The 16,507-nt window shown below is 29.2% G+C and overlaps 1 protein-coding gene across 1 annotated transcript; it reads left to right on the top strand.

Annotated features, from left to right (window-relative positions):
* The first annotated feature begins 7,888 nt into the window (after positions 1 to 7,888).
* Positions 7,889 to 11,442, top strand: LOC126686906 (caffeic acid 3-O-methyltransferase). The gene is made up of 4 exons (XM_050381197.2): positions 7,889 to 8,377; positions 10,029 to 10,339; positions 10,638 to 10,702; positions 11,078 to 11,442. The coding sequence occupies exons 1-4, from the start codon at positions 7,959 to 7,961 to the stop codon at positions 11,378 to 11,380; spliced, it is 1,098 nt and encodes a 365-aa protein (XP_050237154.1). The 5' UTR covers positions 7,889 to 7,958; the 3' UTR covers positions 11,381 to 11,442.
* Positions 11,443 to 16,507: the final 5,065 nt, after the last annotated feature.

Here is a 16,507-nt window from a genome sequence, read left to right as displayed (position 1 = left end):
AAGTGAGATAGAGATTGATAGAAACCAAATGAAATGAAAACGAGAATCAAATCAACGTTGAACTAAGATATAACAAATTGATAGAGATGAACAGAAACTGAACCTGAAATCAAGACTAACGAACTGATCAAAATAACCTGAAATTGAACCGATAGCGATGATCAAAAGATGAAACTGAACAATAGGAATGATCAATTTTATCCAATCAATTAGCCGCCATTGATCAGCTCCAAACAAGAACAGAGAAGAATAACAATCAATCAATAACGATGAACAATCAATCAAATCAATTGAAACTGAAATCAATCCGGACCGCTGGGACTGGACATCCAGTTCGGTACAACGGATAATCAAATCAATCCGGTTCACTTGGATACAACGGAGAAGAAACTCAAAATGAAATCATCAATCCGGTTCGACGCGATACAGCGGAGAAGAAACTAATAACGCGGCGGCAACTCCGGCGGCAATGCCTGATCCCGGGCTCGGACCCGCTCCGATACCATGTTGAAATCAGAGAACCAAAATTATATATTGATGAGTTTTGTGATTACAAAAACTAAAACTTACAAACTACAAGCTTAAGGCTATTTATAGACTAATATTATGAGCGGGAAATGAGCTGTAATTACAGTTGTAATCTAGCTGTAATTACAGCTGTAATCTAGCTGGTAAAGATAGCCAACACAGCAGCACCCACAACACAGCAGCCATAAGCAACAATATACTCTAATAGTTGTGCTATTTAGGCGATTTTGTGATATTCCGTGTGTTTCTGGTTAGTTTGCTGAGGTTTCGGAGTAGTTCCCGATGGCTTATGTGTTTGTTTATGATTGGTGTGATGTTTGGTTTGTGGTTTGGTTTGAGTACTTGAGTGGTTTATGATTGGTTTATGTTTGATTTATTATTTGGTTTTGTTTGGTGGCATTTTTGTAAATATGTTCAAAATTTTAAGCGTGTGAAAATCGTCTAAAACGTCTAGACACTCGTCTTTTTTTAAATATTGGATTGTCTAGAGTATTGACGATCGTCTATCGTGATCAGAATATAAATCTAAATTTTGTTTTAAAATTTATTTTCACTCGTTTTTTAAAACTCAAATAAAACTCTCTCAACTTAAAAACACATGATCCTAAGCCTACTCATGAGTCATTGAAGCTAAATTGACGATCTTTGAGTATTTCTCATCAAAAATTTGGTAGTTTCTACCACATGCATCAAATTTGAACTTTTGAATTGTCAAAGAAGCTTTTGATCCTTGTCTTTCTCAATTGATTTTCTGTATTTTGATCATCAAGAGGCATATGATTTTTGATAATCCTTGGATGCATGTCAAATTTAAGTGGATTTATCTTGTTTTTGAGTTCAACTTTTGTTATGAGTTGTTGGTGATCATGTTTATTTGTTCCATGCCATTTTTACCATGTTTGAGATACATGCATGTGAATTTCTTAAAGTTAAGAATTCTGAAAATTCTCTCGAGTATGATTACTTGTTGATTTCATGTTCAATTGGCTTTGCATGTAGATAATTAGGGTTGAATTTGGTGATCTCTTGCTTAATTGCAAAATTGGACTAAATTGGCATATTTTTAAAGTTTGAGGGATTAATTAGTAGCAAATTAAATATGGGCTATGCTTTTGGTATGTTTTCCATGTTTTGGTGAGATTTAGTGAAATTATAATTTTAGATACTAAATTGTCATTTTTGACAATTTGAGAGACCAAATTGTAGTTTTGTCAAATATGGAATATTTAATCCTTAGAGGCTGTTTGTACACAAATATGTGTTTGGTTTGAATGTCATAACTGTTTTAATCGGTTATGCTTCAAAATAATTTTGAAGCGATTTTACGAATAACGATGTTTTCTTGATTTTACAATATATTTAAGATTTTGAAAAGATATTCATCTTAATGGTTTGGATAAAATGATATTTCAGAAAAATTATTATCTTTTCGCGTTTTAGCGAAATTATCGTATTTACAAGATTTTGGGTCCCTGAACTCGAAACACATATTTCGGCCGAAACGAACAAGAGTCGCTCTTGAGATAGAAAATGAAAATATAAAATATATATTATTTAAATATTATATTCTGGAAATTGTATTTTTTTGTAGAGCATAATTTAGATTCAGGAATTGTATGAAATATCACATATTGTGATTTTGGGTCAGTGTCTTTTTTTTTTTTGAACAAAGGATTACTTTACCACCTGAATTTAGTAAAAGTATAAAAAATATCCAAATTGAAAAAAGTGGATCATTTTTTATCCTGAACTTGGAAAAATTTGTACCCTCCAAGAGAGAGAAACACACTTTCCGGTTTTAGTGGTGGTGTTTCTTTTCCTAGGTGGTTTTTGACTGAAAAAGGTTTAAAATGATCCTATTTTTTTTAACATTGTATAAATGAGTTCATAATAGTTAAAAAAAAACAATTTAATTTTAAAACCTTACATATCAAAATTATATTAACTAAAAAATAAAGGATCTCTTTATATTTTTTGCGATGGTATTTTGGGCCGTGGGGATAGTGAAACAAGGGAGATGAACAGTCATGTTCATGCAGCCAAACACATTGATTTTAAATAGGCAAAAATCCAAACCAAAACAACATGTGCATTAACAAACAAAAATAGATCGGTAGCCATAGCTCATGAAGAACATCGGCAAACTGACCAAACCATGGCAAAGGAACATAAACAATTGAAGAGATCAAAATCAAAGCAATACCCAACCAGTTACTGATCTCAAAATACAACACATGAACATCAAAACTCAAGGGCAAATCGACAACAACAATGCCCAGAAAACGAGAGTAAAAAAAACGAGAATAGCTAAACGATTCAAAGTAAATACAAGAGATTCGAAGCAAACCATAACAATTCGGTTATCCAACAATAACATATCAGTATATAACCTCAAAACAACATAAATATCAATGGCAAAGCAAATAATCGGCAGCAACATATCATGAAGAAACAACCATAAAAACTCAAAAACGATGAACCGAACGACGCTTAAACACTAGAGATTTACATACCGAATTAAGATTTAACACCTTAGGATTATTAAGTATGATGTAAACTAATGTAACGAAGAAGAAGATCTCAAATCGATGCTAGAACGAAAGAGATATGAGTTAAGAAACGGAACGTGACGATATCGAAAGCATAAACTGAAAAGAAACGAGGAAAGCTTACCGATTCAATGCAATGGAGGGAAATGGAACAAATGATTTTCAGAGCATTTGAGAGTGAAAGTGACGGTTAAGGTTAGTTACAGAAATTAATGGATGAAATAGTACGTAACAAGTCTATTTATAGTCTTTTTAAAACGCTCGACTGAGCCAGTGCACGAACGTGCACCCTGATCACCAAGTGCACGATCGTGCACCCTAAACCATCAAATGGACGATCGTGCACCTGATGAGCACTTTAATGCACCTGCTAACAAGCACACTCGTGCTTGTTTCAGGTGCGAATGCAAAAGGCCAAAAGGGAAGGGTTGAACCAAACCCCCTAATCAACCCAAACACCAAAACGAACCACAAACGAAATCATCCAACGAGAATACGAGTCCACAAACGACTCGAAATATGACTGGACACCCATCAGAATATGCCGGAAAAACATGGAATACCACTTAATGGCCGAAAAACGGCTTCGGCTACATAATATAAAAGTTGAAAAAATTAGGATTTGTTTATAAAATTTTAAACGTTAGGCTTAAATTATAAAAAAGTGAACCGTTAGAATTTATTTTATCACTACCCCTATTTATACTATTCCTGTTTCATTTAATGAAATATGAAATTATAGCTTACGACAAAAGATGATTTCGTGAATCAAGTTACATAATTGTAAAAAGATGGTTGTTCTATGGTAAACCATCTTAAAAATTAAAATAATCATTTTATTCCCAATTTATGCATATTTCTAAGAAATATTTATTATATTTGACATATATTGTATTTGTCCAACCAAAAATAGCCTACAAAATGTACAAGATAAGGACAAATAAACTAGAAAATACCAGGTCTGGTAAAGAAGTTGGTGAAATAAAATGACTTGTTTTATGGCAAAAAGAAGAAGAAAGAAAATGACTTATTTGATAAAAGAAAAAAAATGAAATTACTTGTATATAAGATTTTCTTTAAACGTGTCACACATTTAAACCAATAATTGACATGTTCTAGAGAATTTATATTTATTATGGTCTTTTTTTTATTACTTTTCTCATTTTAAAATATATTTATTATGGTCTTCAATTGCTGCGATTTAAAGGAAAGGTTTAATGCATTCATAAGTCCCTGGACCATTCATTTGAAAATGAAATTAGACGTCCTTGGGTGTTTCTCTCTCTAAAATCATTTTATCTCTCTAGAAATCTAATCAAATTCTTAATTTTTTGGTGAAGTTGTGTTTTCCGGTTTTTAATTGACAACAACAATTTATTCACTGATTTATGTGCTTTTGTAGTTTTTGTTTGAATAACACCGCTCCGTTTCTAGAGTTTTGTGAGTATTTGTTATGTTTTGTATGCCGGTTTTTTGAGTTTATATCTATCTTTTATTATTCGAATTTTTTTAGCGATTGTCAAATTTTAGATTCGAGGTTCTTTAAACCTGTTTGAAGCATGATTTAAAATGATACAAGCTGAATTTCTCTACATTTATAAATGGTGCTCAAGCTTTGTTATCGGTTTACTTCGCGCCGTCAAAATTTCCTCATGTAATCCTTGTGTTATTTATTTTATTTTTAGTTCCGTAGAAAAATTGTGAGATTTAATTGATGTTTTTAGTTTTGATATTTGATCTACACCGATGTGCTTCACTTTTTCTTAATATAATTAACCTTTAGCAAAAAAATATATATATTGAATGTCCTTCCTGAGATTAAAATTAGAATCCTGCAATCTATTTTGGAAATCGAAACTTAATTCTTCACATATATGGCCCATGCTGAAAATATCCAAATTTTATCGACTTTTTTTATGTTTATCAAACCTTCTAAAAGTCGTAAACATATTCCAATTTGACAATTCATTGAAAATCTATATAATTTGTCAAAATCGATTCAGTTGTGTTTATATGACATGTCAAATTGGCATAAAATAGAAAATTGTAATTTATCTGAATCACGCGACATCACATTCGACAATTTTTCTTTCTCCAATTTTTAAAAAATTACACTTTCAATAAATATCAGTTGCCAAATTAAGATTGATTTATGAGTTTTAAAATGTTTAAATAGGCATTCCGAAAGTTAAAAAATATTTAGCCTTTTTACAATATCATGCAAAAGAAGAAACTAAAAGAGAATGATTAGGGATGGCAATGGGGCGGGGTGGTTATCCCCGCGTCTATGGGGAATCCTCATCCCCGTCCCCATTTAATTAATGAGGATAAAATCATCTCTGTCCACATTCCCATGGATTCTCCATCCCCATGAGAATTTCGTTTCTCGTACAATTAAATATAATTTATAAATAATTTCATTATTTTCATAAGATATTTAAAAAAATTAATTATAGAAAATACTATTATGTTTTACAATATTATATATTTATAACTAAATAGAAACTAATAAAAAAATTAAGTTAAATTATTTGAAATTATAAATAACATACTAAAACTTATAATATATAAATCGGATCCCTATGAGGATGGGGATGGGGATCCCCATAAATTGGGAACTATACTTCCCGTCCCCTCTCCATCCCCGTGGTTAGGCAATGATTTTTCCCCATTCCCGTACCCATGGGAGTAATTGATGGGGATTTCCCGTTCCATTAGGGGCGGGGCCCCACGGAAAGCGGAGAATCCTTTTCCCATTGCCATCCTAGGAATGATGCATCAAAATCAATTTTCCATGATTTTAAAGGAGATGAATGCTTGCTAGATCTCCAAGTAAACTCATACTTACGTAATGCTAATGTAAGATCCCCAATCTCTTTTATTGGACCCACAACCACCAACTAGTTTGATTCCATAACCATTGCAAACAACTTCCCTGCCAACATTCATTCTGATTTTCTTTTGGTTGAAAACATATCTCTACTTTTTACCAACTACTTAAATGACTATTTCCTTATGAACAAAGGATCAATTCACCCCCTCAACTTGGCACGAAATATCAAATGAGTCAATTTTACCATTTTTGGTACAAACAGACCCAAAACTTGCATTTTCGTGTCAAATAAACCCGCAACTTGCATTTTCGTATCAAAAAGACCCCTCTGACACAAAAAATAGAGTGAGAATGAATAATTAAATTTTTTAACTTAATTAATCCTAATTTAATTCTAATCAAACACAATTAACATCCTATTTACACTAATTAAGCCTAATTAAAATTAATTAAATCTAACCTAACCCATTGGAAACCACCGCCACATCAACCGCCGCCGCCGGACTGAATTACACCCACCGTTTCCGTTCATCCCTTTTTGGGATGAACGATCCTCCATTGTTCATCCCTAAAAAGGGATGAATAGGGATGAACAGCAGCTTTTGCTGTTCATCCCTAAAAGGGATGAACGAAATTCATCCTTTTTAGGGATGAACAACAACGTTTTCTGTTCATCCCTAATAGGGATAAACGGTAGTGGAGGAAAACATGGGTGAGAGCGGAGGTGTACGGTGGTGGAAGTGGAGGCTGGCGGAAGAAGAACTGTGCCGGAGAAAGAAGAAGAATGAGGCAAGAAGAAGAGGAGGGAAGGAAAAAGGGAAAAAAATGTCCCTATGTTTTTATTAAAAAAATAAATAGTTATTAAATTTTAAAATTATAAAAATATAATTGAAAATAAAAATTATCAAAAATTGATTTAAGAGATAGATAAAATATTGAGGGGTTTTTTAAATTTTTTCCATTTTTTTAGAGAGAGTGTAGTTCACTTGCTTGAGTGAGAGTGGGCGAGGAGCTTTTTGATACGAAAACGCAAGTTTTGGGTTTGTTTGTACCAAAAGCGGCGAAAATGACTCATTTGATATTTCGTGCCAAGTTGAGGGGGTGAATTGATCCTTTGTTCATTTCCTTATACTCAATTATGGTCAAAAATACCATTTAGATCCTCATTCTAAATTTAAATCTCACTTTGGACCTTAATTTTTGTTATTCTAATTAAACCCTAACATTAAAAAAACACAGCAAATTGAATCCTCATTTAATTAAATTTTATTTCACCGCTACCGCTTACAATATACACGACACGTATGTCATACACATGATATTTTATTCCGTAATTTCCATTTGAATCTGAATAATATTTTTCATTTGAAACCTAATTGTCGTCGTGATCAAACAACGTAACTAAACTATTTAGTATGTATCTAAATTAAAAATTGACCAATCAAACAAAAATACGATGAAATAACAATAACATAATAATTCATTTTTTCATTAAAAATAAATTATACATTAAAAGGTAACATTATCAATTAGAAAATGCTTAATTGCTCCAAAAATTACCAAATTTCGCGTGTTTTTGGTATTTGACACGAACTTTTAATTTTGGCATATAAATACACGAACTATCAATTTTTTTCATATATAACACGGACACCGTTTTTGGCATTAAACGGCATCGTTTTTTTTACCTAAAACGGTAATGTTTTATACCTAAAACGACACCGGTTTTCACCTAAAACGGAAACTTGGTCATATATGCAAAAAATTAAAAGTTCATGTATTTATATGCCAAAATTAAAAGTTCGTGTCAAATACCAAAAACACGCGAAAGTTGGTGATTTTTTTTATGCATTTAAGCCATTAGAAAAATATAAAAGTGAAGAAATTGTATGGTAGGGCCTCAACGTTGGGTGGAGTCTTATATGTTAGTTGAGCTACACACAAATATATAACACCACTTTCAAACCATAATGCTCCATTGTTAAATATTGCAAGAATCTTAACATTTTCTCATCAATTCTCTAACTTCAAAAGAAAAAGAAAAAAGAATGGGATCAACAGGTGAAACTCAAATAACACCAACACAAGTATCGGATGAAGAAGCAAACCTATTTGCTATGCAACTAGCAAGTGCTTCAGTACTACCAATGGTCCTTAAATCCGCCATTGAGCTTGACCTGCTTGAAATCATGGCGAAAGCCGGTCCGTCCGCACTTCTTTCGCCGTCTGAACTCGCTTCTCAGCTACCCACAACGAACCCCGAAGCACCCGTCATGTTGGACCGCATCTTGCGGCTTCTGGCTAGCTACAACGTTCTTACTTGTTCTTTAAGAACTCTTGGTGATGGTAAAATTGAGAGGCTTTATGGATTAGGACCAGTTTGCAAATTCTTGATTAAGAATGAAGATGGTGTCTCTATTGCTGCTCTTTGTCTGATGAATCAGGATAAAGTTCTCATGGAAAGCTGGTAAATTTTTAACCATATATTCTTTATCTATTTACATCCGTTCTTTATTTTATTGTTTTTAATGAGTAAATGTTTTTAAAAGTGGGATTTTAATAAGAAGGTCTACAAATTTGGGGTATTAAATTCTTAAATTTACTAAATTTTCATCTAAAATCAACTTAGTTATTAGATTTTAATTTATTTCTTTTTAGTAATTGTAATATATATGGCTCCGTGGCTGTGATGATGCTTCTAGTGTGCCCTTTCCAACTGTTGCATGAAAAATGATCTGAACGAGAGAATGACTTTCTATTATAAGAGAAATTGAATAAATAACTAAAATTAAAATTAAAATTATATGAAAGTTAAGTGATTTTAAGTTTTTAATAGTATATACTATAAATTTTGATTTAGTAGTTTAGTGGTTGGTATGAATGCTACAAATATTGAACTCTTAGACTTGCACATATAGTACACAAATTTCAGATTTAAAGTTTTATAATTGAAAATATAGAAAATGTAGGTTATATTATTATAATTGTTAGGTGATGATTGCCACTTAGGTGATCATGGAACTGTTAGAGATAATATGAGCCTAATCTTATTGTTTGAATTTTAAGATAAATTAATTATTTAAAATAATATCAATTTTTTTATAATTAAATGTTTAGTATTGATCATCGGCAATTTTTATTTAATTAACTAAATATATAAGTTTATGTTTGTTTACATTTTAAGTTTAATAACCATTCACATGTGAAAATATCATTATTATTAGAGTCACCTAATATTGGACGAATCAATTGTTTTGAATAGAAATTTGTACTGAATTAATGAACACAATTTGTTTGGATGAATAAGGAACACTACCTTAATTTCTCAATATGTTGAGGAATCGTTTATCTGTAATTTTTATTATTATTAATAAAAAATTTAATCTTTGAAAAAATAAAAATAAAGAACACAGCCTTAATTTCTCAATGAAAATGAATTTTTTCATACAAGGTTTTTGGGGACCTATTCTCCACAATTGACACCCACTATCCCCACTTTACCTACCGCTCCAATTGAGTGTGTGGGTGACAATCATTCTCTATAATAATATTGACTTATTAAAAGATCAATATTGATTAACAAGTTTCTTGTAGGATAATAATTTCTATTTGACAAAAATTTCAATTCTTAGATCCACGTTTCTCTTTAGGAATGGTGTTAACATTAATCGTTTTGTTTTTCTAACTCTTTCTAAATTTAACTAAACGTGGCAGATGTTTATGGGCAAGACAAATAATTAAAATAGTATTGGTTAACTTTCAATCATATGAGAATTCTAATAATGAATCTTGTACAAAAATACAAAAGGCAAAATGTATTTTTATACGTTTAAATTTTTTGCCACTTTAATTCTAACTTTTGTGAAAAAATTGTATCAAATATATCTACCTGTCATTTAAAAGATCTGACTGGTAAAATAATAAAACTAAGTTAGTCTTTAAATAATAAATTTAATACAATTATAATTTTTTTTTTACAACAGCCAGCAACCGTAACATTTAGTTGTCTTTACATTCTATTACAAGCCACGTTGTTATGGTTACATTATGCAATAGTTACCAATATGTAAACTGAAGTCATAGATGAATATTGGTGACATAATAGTTACAAAATGTAGGTACCATTTGAAAGATGCTATTCTCGATGGAGGCATTCCATTCAACAAAGCTTACGGAATGACAGCATTCGATTATCACGGAACAGATCCAAGATTCAATAAGGTGTTCAATAAAGGAATGTCGGATCACTCGACAATTACAATGAAGAAAATTCTCGAAACTTACAAAGGTTTTGAAGGTTTGAGTTCAGTTGTTGATGTTGGTGGCGGGACTGGAGCGGTACTTAGTATGATCGTATCTAAATATCCTTCTATAAAGGGTATTAACTTTGATTTGCCTCATGTCATTCAAGATGCTCCTTCTTATCCTGGTATATATTTCGCTTCCTTGTATTCTATATTATACGGAAATTTTTAATTTTTAATCTTTAATCTTTAATTTTCATTTTTGTTTCAGGAATTAAAATTCAATATTTTTTAGGAAAATTAATTATATATCTAACATTACAGTGTATTTGCTAGATATATTCTGAATTAAAGGTTTTCTTAATTTGGTCCAACAATTCTATTATCTGTGCCAATAGTTTATGGTGCTACATAGCCTGTATTTAATTTAATATTTATAAATTTGATTGATTTTTGGATTTGGATTTGGGATGGTGGTTGCAGGAGTGGAACATGTTGGTGGAGACATGTTTGTTAGTGTACCTAAAGGAGATGCCATTTTCATGAAGGTTAGTTTTAAAATTAATCAGTTTAGTTCTAATAAATTAATTAGTCGAAATTTAAGGATTTATAATTTTTTACATGGTGATTCAGTACTTGTTGGTAGTTAACCTAGTTATTTTTTTTATTATTATTGTTGTTTTGGTAAGTTAAGAATTATAGACTTCAATATAGTTGGTACTTAATGTAGCAATTGTATCTTTAAGTTTGTCCTAATATATATCAAATTTAATTTAATTTTTTTGACTTTTTATAAATCTAAATAAACGTTTTAATTCAATAATTTCAATTCAATTTTAAAGATATACAATAAAATTGTAGAAGTTATATGTAAAATCATAAAAATAGTGTAACATTTAAAAAGAAGGAATGTGATTTTGCAGTGGATATGTCATGACTGGAGCGACGAGCACTGCTTGAAGTTTTTGAAAAACTGTTACAATGCGCTCCCGGAAAATGGAAAGGTTATAGTTGCAGAGTGCATACTTCCGGTTGCACCGGACAATAGTCTTGCGACGAAGGGAGTGGTTCATATAGACTGCATAATGTTGGCTCATAACCCTGGCGGCAAAGAACGGACTCAGAAAGAATTTGAAGCTTTAGCTAAGGGAGCTGGCTTTCAAGGTTTTCAAGTAATGTGTTGTGCTTTCAATTCCTATATCATCGAATTCCTCAAGAATGCATAGTAACTCGGTTGTAATTGTCACTTGGTTTTTACTATTGAATAAAAAAACATAAATATTTCTCATTTATCTTGAAAAAAAAATTGATATAGGTCTTTCTATTCGTATAATTTTATCCGGATAGTTTTTTTATATATATAATACAAAATATCTTGCATAAAAAGCACAAAAATAATAAAATTAAGAGGCAAAGATTGGTATATAGTAGTAATTTAAGCATAGCATTAATTAAGAATATTCCATTTTTAGGTCTTTAAACTATATCTATTTTTTTTCATTCGGTCTTTACATTTTTTTTGTCCTTATCTGATCCTTCAACTTAGCGAAAAATCATTTTCGAGTCCTTGAATGACATTAACGACGCCGTTTAGGGTAATAAATTGCATTTTCGAAAATAACGAGAAAACGTCGTTTTTATCGTTTAGGGAATTGAAAATAATTTTTCGCTAAGTTGAAGGACTAGATAAAGACAAAAATAGTTTAAGGACCGGATGAATAAAACAGGTATAGTTTAGGTACTTGAAAATGAGTTATTCCCATTAATTATAAACGCCAATGTTTGGATGACATGCAACATAGCAGAAGGATAGCCTCAATAGTGAATGGAATGCTTCTTTCCGGAAGAGTTAAAATTTATAGTTTTTTGAGTTATGTCTTACTAGTAGTATAAAATAATTTTATTAAAACATTTATAACAACTAAATTATACAAAGAAAATTAAAACATAAAATTTTATTAAAATTTTGGACTCATAATAAGCATCTTGTATTTTATAAAAGTTAGAAATATTTTATCAGAATAAAAACCCTTCGAAAGGGCCAATAATAATTTATATATGCTAATAATTGGTCAAAAGAGAGTATTTTATGTAATGTATAATTTATTTATTTTTTGATTTTAAAAAAAATTTAAAAGAGATGAAAGAAAATAAATATACGTAAAATTATGGTGCTTTGATAATTAATATTTATGTAAAGTTAAAGATGACTATGTGTAACAACCAATTGTAATCAAGTTAAAAGACCAACTTGTAAACTTCAAAACAGAAAAAGCGAAAAAATGTAAAAACTTTGTTACTAGCAATTTTGTAAAACGTCCTAAGATCAAAATTAAAATAGAAACCAGAAACCAAACTAATCAACTTCCAACTAAAGAAATCAAACAATGAAAATACTATATATATATATATATATATATATATATATATATATATATATATGAGAAATTCACAGAATTACCATAAAAAACCTTTCCTTTTCACCATATACAATTGTTTTAGCATTTATTACAAACCTTGCCATCTTTCCCCAAAACTTTTCAATACTACCATTTTGATGGTCCACCAACTGAAATGACCCGCGCATGACGCGCGGGTCAGTTACTGAATTGGACCCATAACTGGGTCCAATTCAATATGCATATCCAATTCAGTATAAACTGAATTGGATTGGATTTAATTTCTTTTTTTAATAAAACTAATAATCTATTTATATATTTATTTAATATATAAATATTGAAATTTAATTTTAAATTTTAAATTTTAAAAATATAAATATATTAAATATTAACAATATAAAATATACATATATACTAAACGATACAATTTTTTAAAATGTAATTTTATAAATTATTTAGAGGATATATTGTTGATACATTCCGAACACGGGTGTTATGCATAAATAATTTATTTATCATATATAAGTATATATTAAAGATGTATCTATCATGTATAAATAATTTATTTATCATGTATAATTATTAACTACAAACTATGTATTAAATATGTGTCAAACATGTATAAAAATATATGCAATATTACTTAAAAATAAGACGTACAAAAAACAAGAAAATAAGGTTTTGACGATCACATATGTATCATATATGTATCAAAAATGTATTAAACGTGTATAAAAATATATGCAACATTACTTAAAAAGAAGACGTACAAAAAATAAGAAAAAACATTTTGACGATTGAATATGTATTATATATGTATCAGAGATGTACCGGAATTGTATTAAATTAACATGTATGAAAATATATGCAATATTACTTAAAAAGAGTTTTGACGATCAAAGATGTATCATATATGTATCAAATATTTATTGGAGATGTATCAAATATGTATCGGAAATGTATCAAAAATGTATCGCCGATGTATCCATTTTTTAATTACGAGATCTGAATTATATTTAAAAAATAAAGTAACATATTTCAGATTTTTAAACATAAATTAAATATATAAAACATTGAAAAATAAAAAAGAGCCGATCGAATTAGTCGGTTGATTTAATGAAATCGATAAAAAATAGAAAAAAGAGTTTGAACAGTCGAATATTTATTAAATATATATCAGAGTTGTATCAAATATGTATAAAAGATGTATCACATATGTATCGCAAATGTATTAAATATATGTAATGATACTTATCATATTACGAGTCATGTGCGTAACACGTAAAGCAATTCTAGTATATTTTAAAAGTAATCACCCTCTTCGCTACTTTTAATTTATTTTAAAGAAATGTATTTATTTATAAATAGATAAATAGATAACACCTTTTAAGAGATCTTTTGTCCCCTTTTACACGAGGTAATAAAATTATTTATATTTGATGTTATATTCATCCCTCAAAAATGATTAAAACTTAGTAACATAAACTCTGTTTTTATATCTCCCATCTCAATAATAATAAAAAAAGAATTAATCTAAGCTTGAGCCATCTATAACACAAAATAAAAAGAGCAGTTGAGGGAATGAAAAGTGTAAAACAAATAGGCGTAGATTAGAAAGCAAATAAGGTCACAGTAGGTGGATATGTGGACCCCTCCAAGATGATATCCCGCGTGGCATATCAAACAGGTAAAAGAGCAGAGATATGGCCATACGTGCCATATGACGTGGTGGCCCATCCAAGAAAAATTGAGCAAATCAGTTAAAAGGGTAGAGATTTGGACAAGTGTCAGTTTGTGGAAGATGGCATTAAATGAAAACTAAATAGGTTTTGTGGTATTAATTGATATAATAATGGTAACAAAGAAATAACTCTACCTAAGATGGTAATTGGTGAAAAAGAATTGTGATTTATGATTTTTCTTGTTATTTTCTCTATATATATAAAAGAATCAGTGTACGATTTGATTAATTATCATTGTTATATAGTGATGTTGAACTACTATTTATTGCTGTTTGTGATATCTCCTTTTTATAATGAGTAAAAAAAAATTATAATTAATAAAAAAAATATACTTCCACCGTTTTTTTAGTTGTCACTTTAAACAAATATTTTTAATATTAAATATTGTCATTTTATAATTTTTATGAAACTTTTGCAATATTTTTTTAAATTTAACCTATTTATTAAATTACTATAAATAGTAGTTCGATTTTTAAAATTAAATCATCTAATTGTGGGATTAATAATTCTATTTTTAAAATTAAATTTTTCAACACAAAATTTTATAAATATGATTGAAATAAGTATATATTTATTTAATCCTAGCAATTTATTCAAAAGTAACAACTAAATAAAAATGGAGAGAACAATTCATTAGAGGAAAAAAGAAGAAGATTAGCAAAAGTTGAGGATTGAAATTAAGAAATGAATAAAAAGAGAAGAAGAAAATATAAATTAATTTAAATATATTTTATATTATTTATTTATTTTATATGTTTGTGAGAGAAATTGAATTGACACAAATTACAATCCAGCATTTATATTATTTGAGTTACAATTCGTTGAAATTTATGCTTTATATTATGGTTTAATCACTCAAAACCCCCCCAGCTTTAAACGTTTTTGCAATTGCACCCTGACGTAGGAAAATTCTCTCAGAACCCTTCCATATTTAGATTCTTTTTTAATTATAGTCCAAATTATTAAATTGACCTCTTTTCACATGAATTTTTTAAAAAAATAATTTTTTATTTTTAAAAAATAATTTTTTATTTTTAATTTATATTCTAATTAAACACTAATATTATTAATAGTATAAAAAATCATTTTTTTAAAATTATATTTACTAATTTTTTAAAATTAAAATTATAATTTTTTTTAATTAGGATACAATTAAAAAAATTTATTTTGAAAAGATTTTTCTATGTTAATGTGCAATTAGAATGAAATTTAAAGGTGTAAGAGTTTTGAAAGAGTTTTTTAATGTTAGAATACAATTAGAAAAATAAAAAATGGAGAGTTTAGGCCTTATATTATTAAGTTCTGTAACACGTGGCGTTTTTATATGAAATATAAATATGAATTGGCTCACTACGCATAAGCCGTTTGTCTCTAAATATTCATGCATCATGACACCTGGTGAAGTTAGAATGGAAATTTGTTCTATACATATCACTCTAATTTTGTACAGTAGCGAGGGTTTCCAAATAGAGGGAAAAATAAAAGTCTAGAAGCTAAAGAAAATGTTAAACATTTCCCTCAAAAAAAATGTTAAATATAAAATAGCATATTAGTAATAAGTAGCAAAAGAAATAAGTATTTTTGGATTTTAATGTATGTAATAGGGTTTTTCTTGAATAATAGGAAAGGAAATACGTTTGTTAGAAGAAATAAATTCACGACTTTAATAATTTATTATTCAGCACTTATACTATCTATATATCTATATACTTATATAATTGAGAGGACCAACGGAGCCCTCTCATTCTATATACTTATATAATTGAGAGGACCAACGGAGCCCTCTCATTCATTCTCACCAAATAGAGCCCTCTCATTCATTATCACCAAATAGAGCAATCTCATTAGTTCCCACCTTTTTTAAAGCACTTATATTTATTTAATTTTATAAATCACTTTTAATTAAAAATCAGCAAACTTCCATCTTTTACTCTACATTACGTTTCTCCACATTCCAGGCAACCAAAGACATTAAATTCCAACAAAACTCATTACATCTTCAAGCAAAATTCTCCACATTCCAGGCAACCAAACGGACATCAAAACTCTATCAAATTTCAGCAAACCTCATTCCATCTTCAACCAAAAATCAGCAAACTTCCAATAAGCAAATTCAAGCAAAAATCAGCTAACAAAAACCAACGTCAAATTCTCTATCTTTAAATGTGAGTTTGCTTTCTTTATTATTTTTGAATTCAACTTCTTATACGGT

Source organism: Mercurialis annua, linkage group LG6, assembly GCF_937616625.2.
Source record: "Mercurialis annua linkage group LG6, ddMerAnnu1.2, whole genome shotgun sequence".
NCBI classification, from domain to species: Eukaryota; Viridiplantae; Streptophyta; class Magnoliopsida; order Malpighiales; family Euphorbiaceae; genus Mercurialis; species Mercurialis annua.
This window is presented reverse-complemented; position numbering and strand designations above follow the sequence as displayed.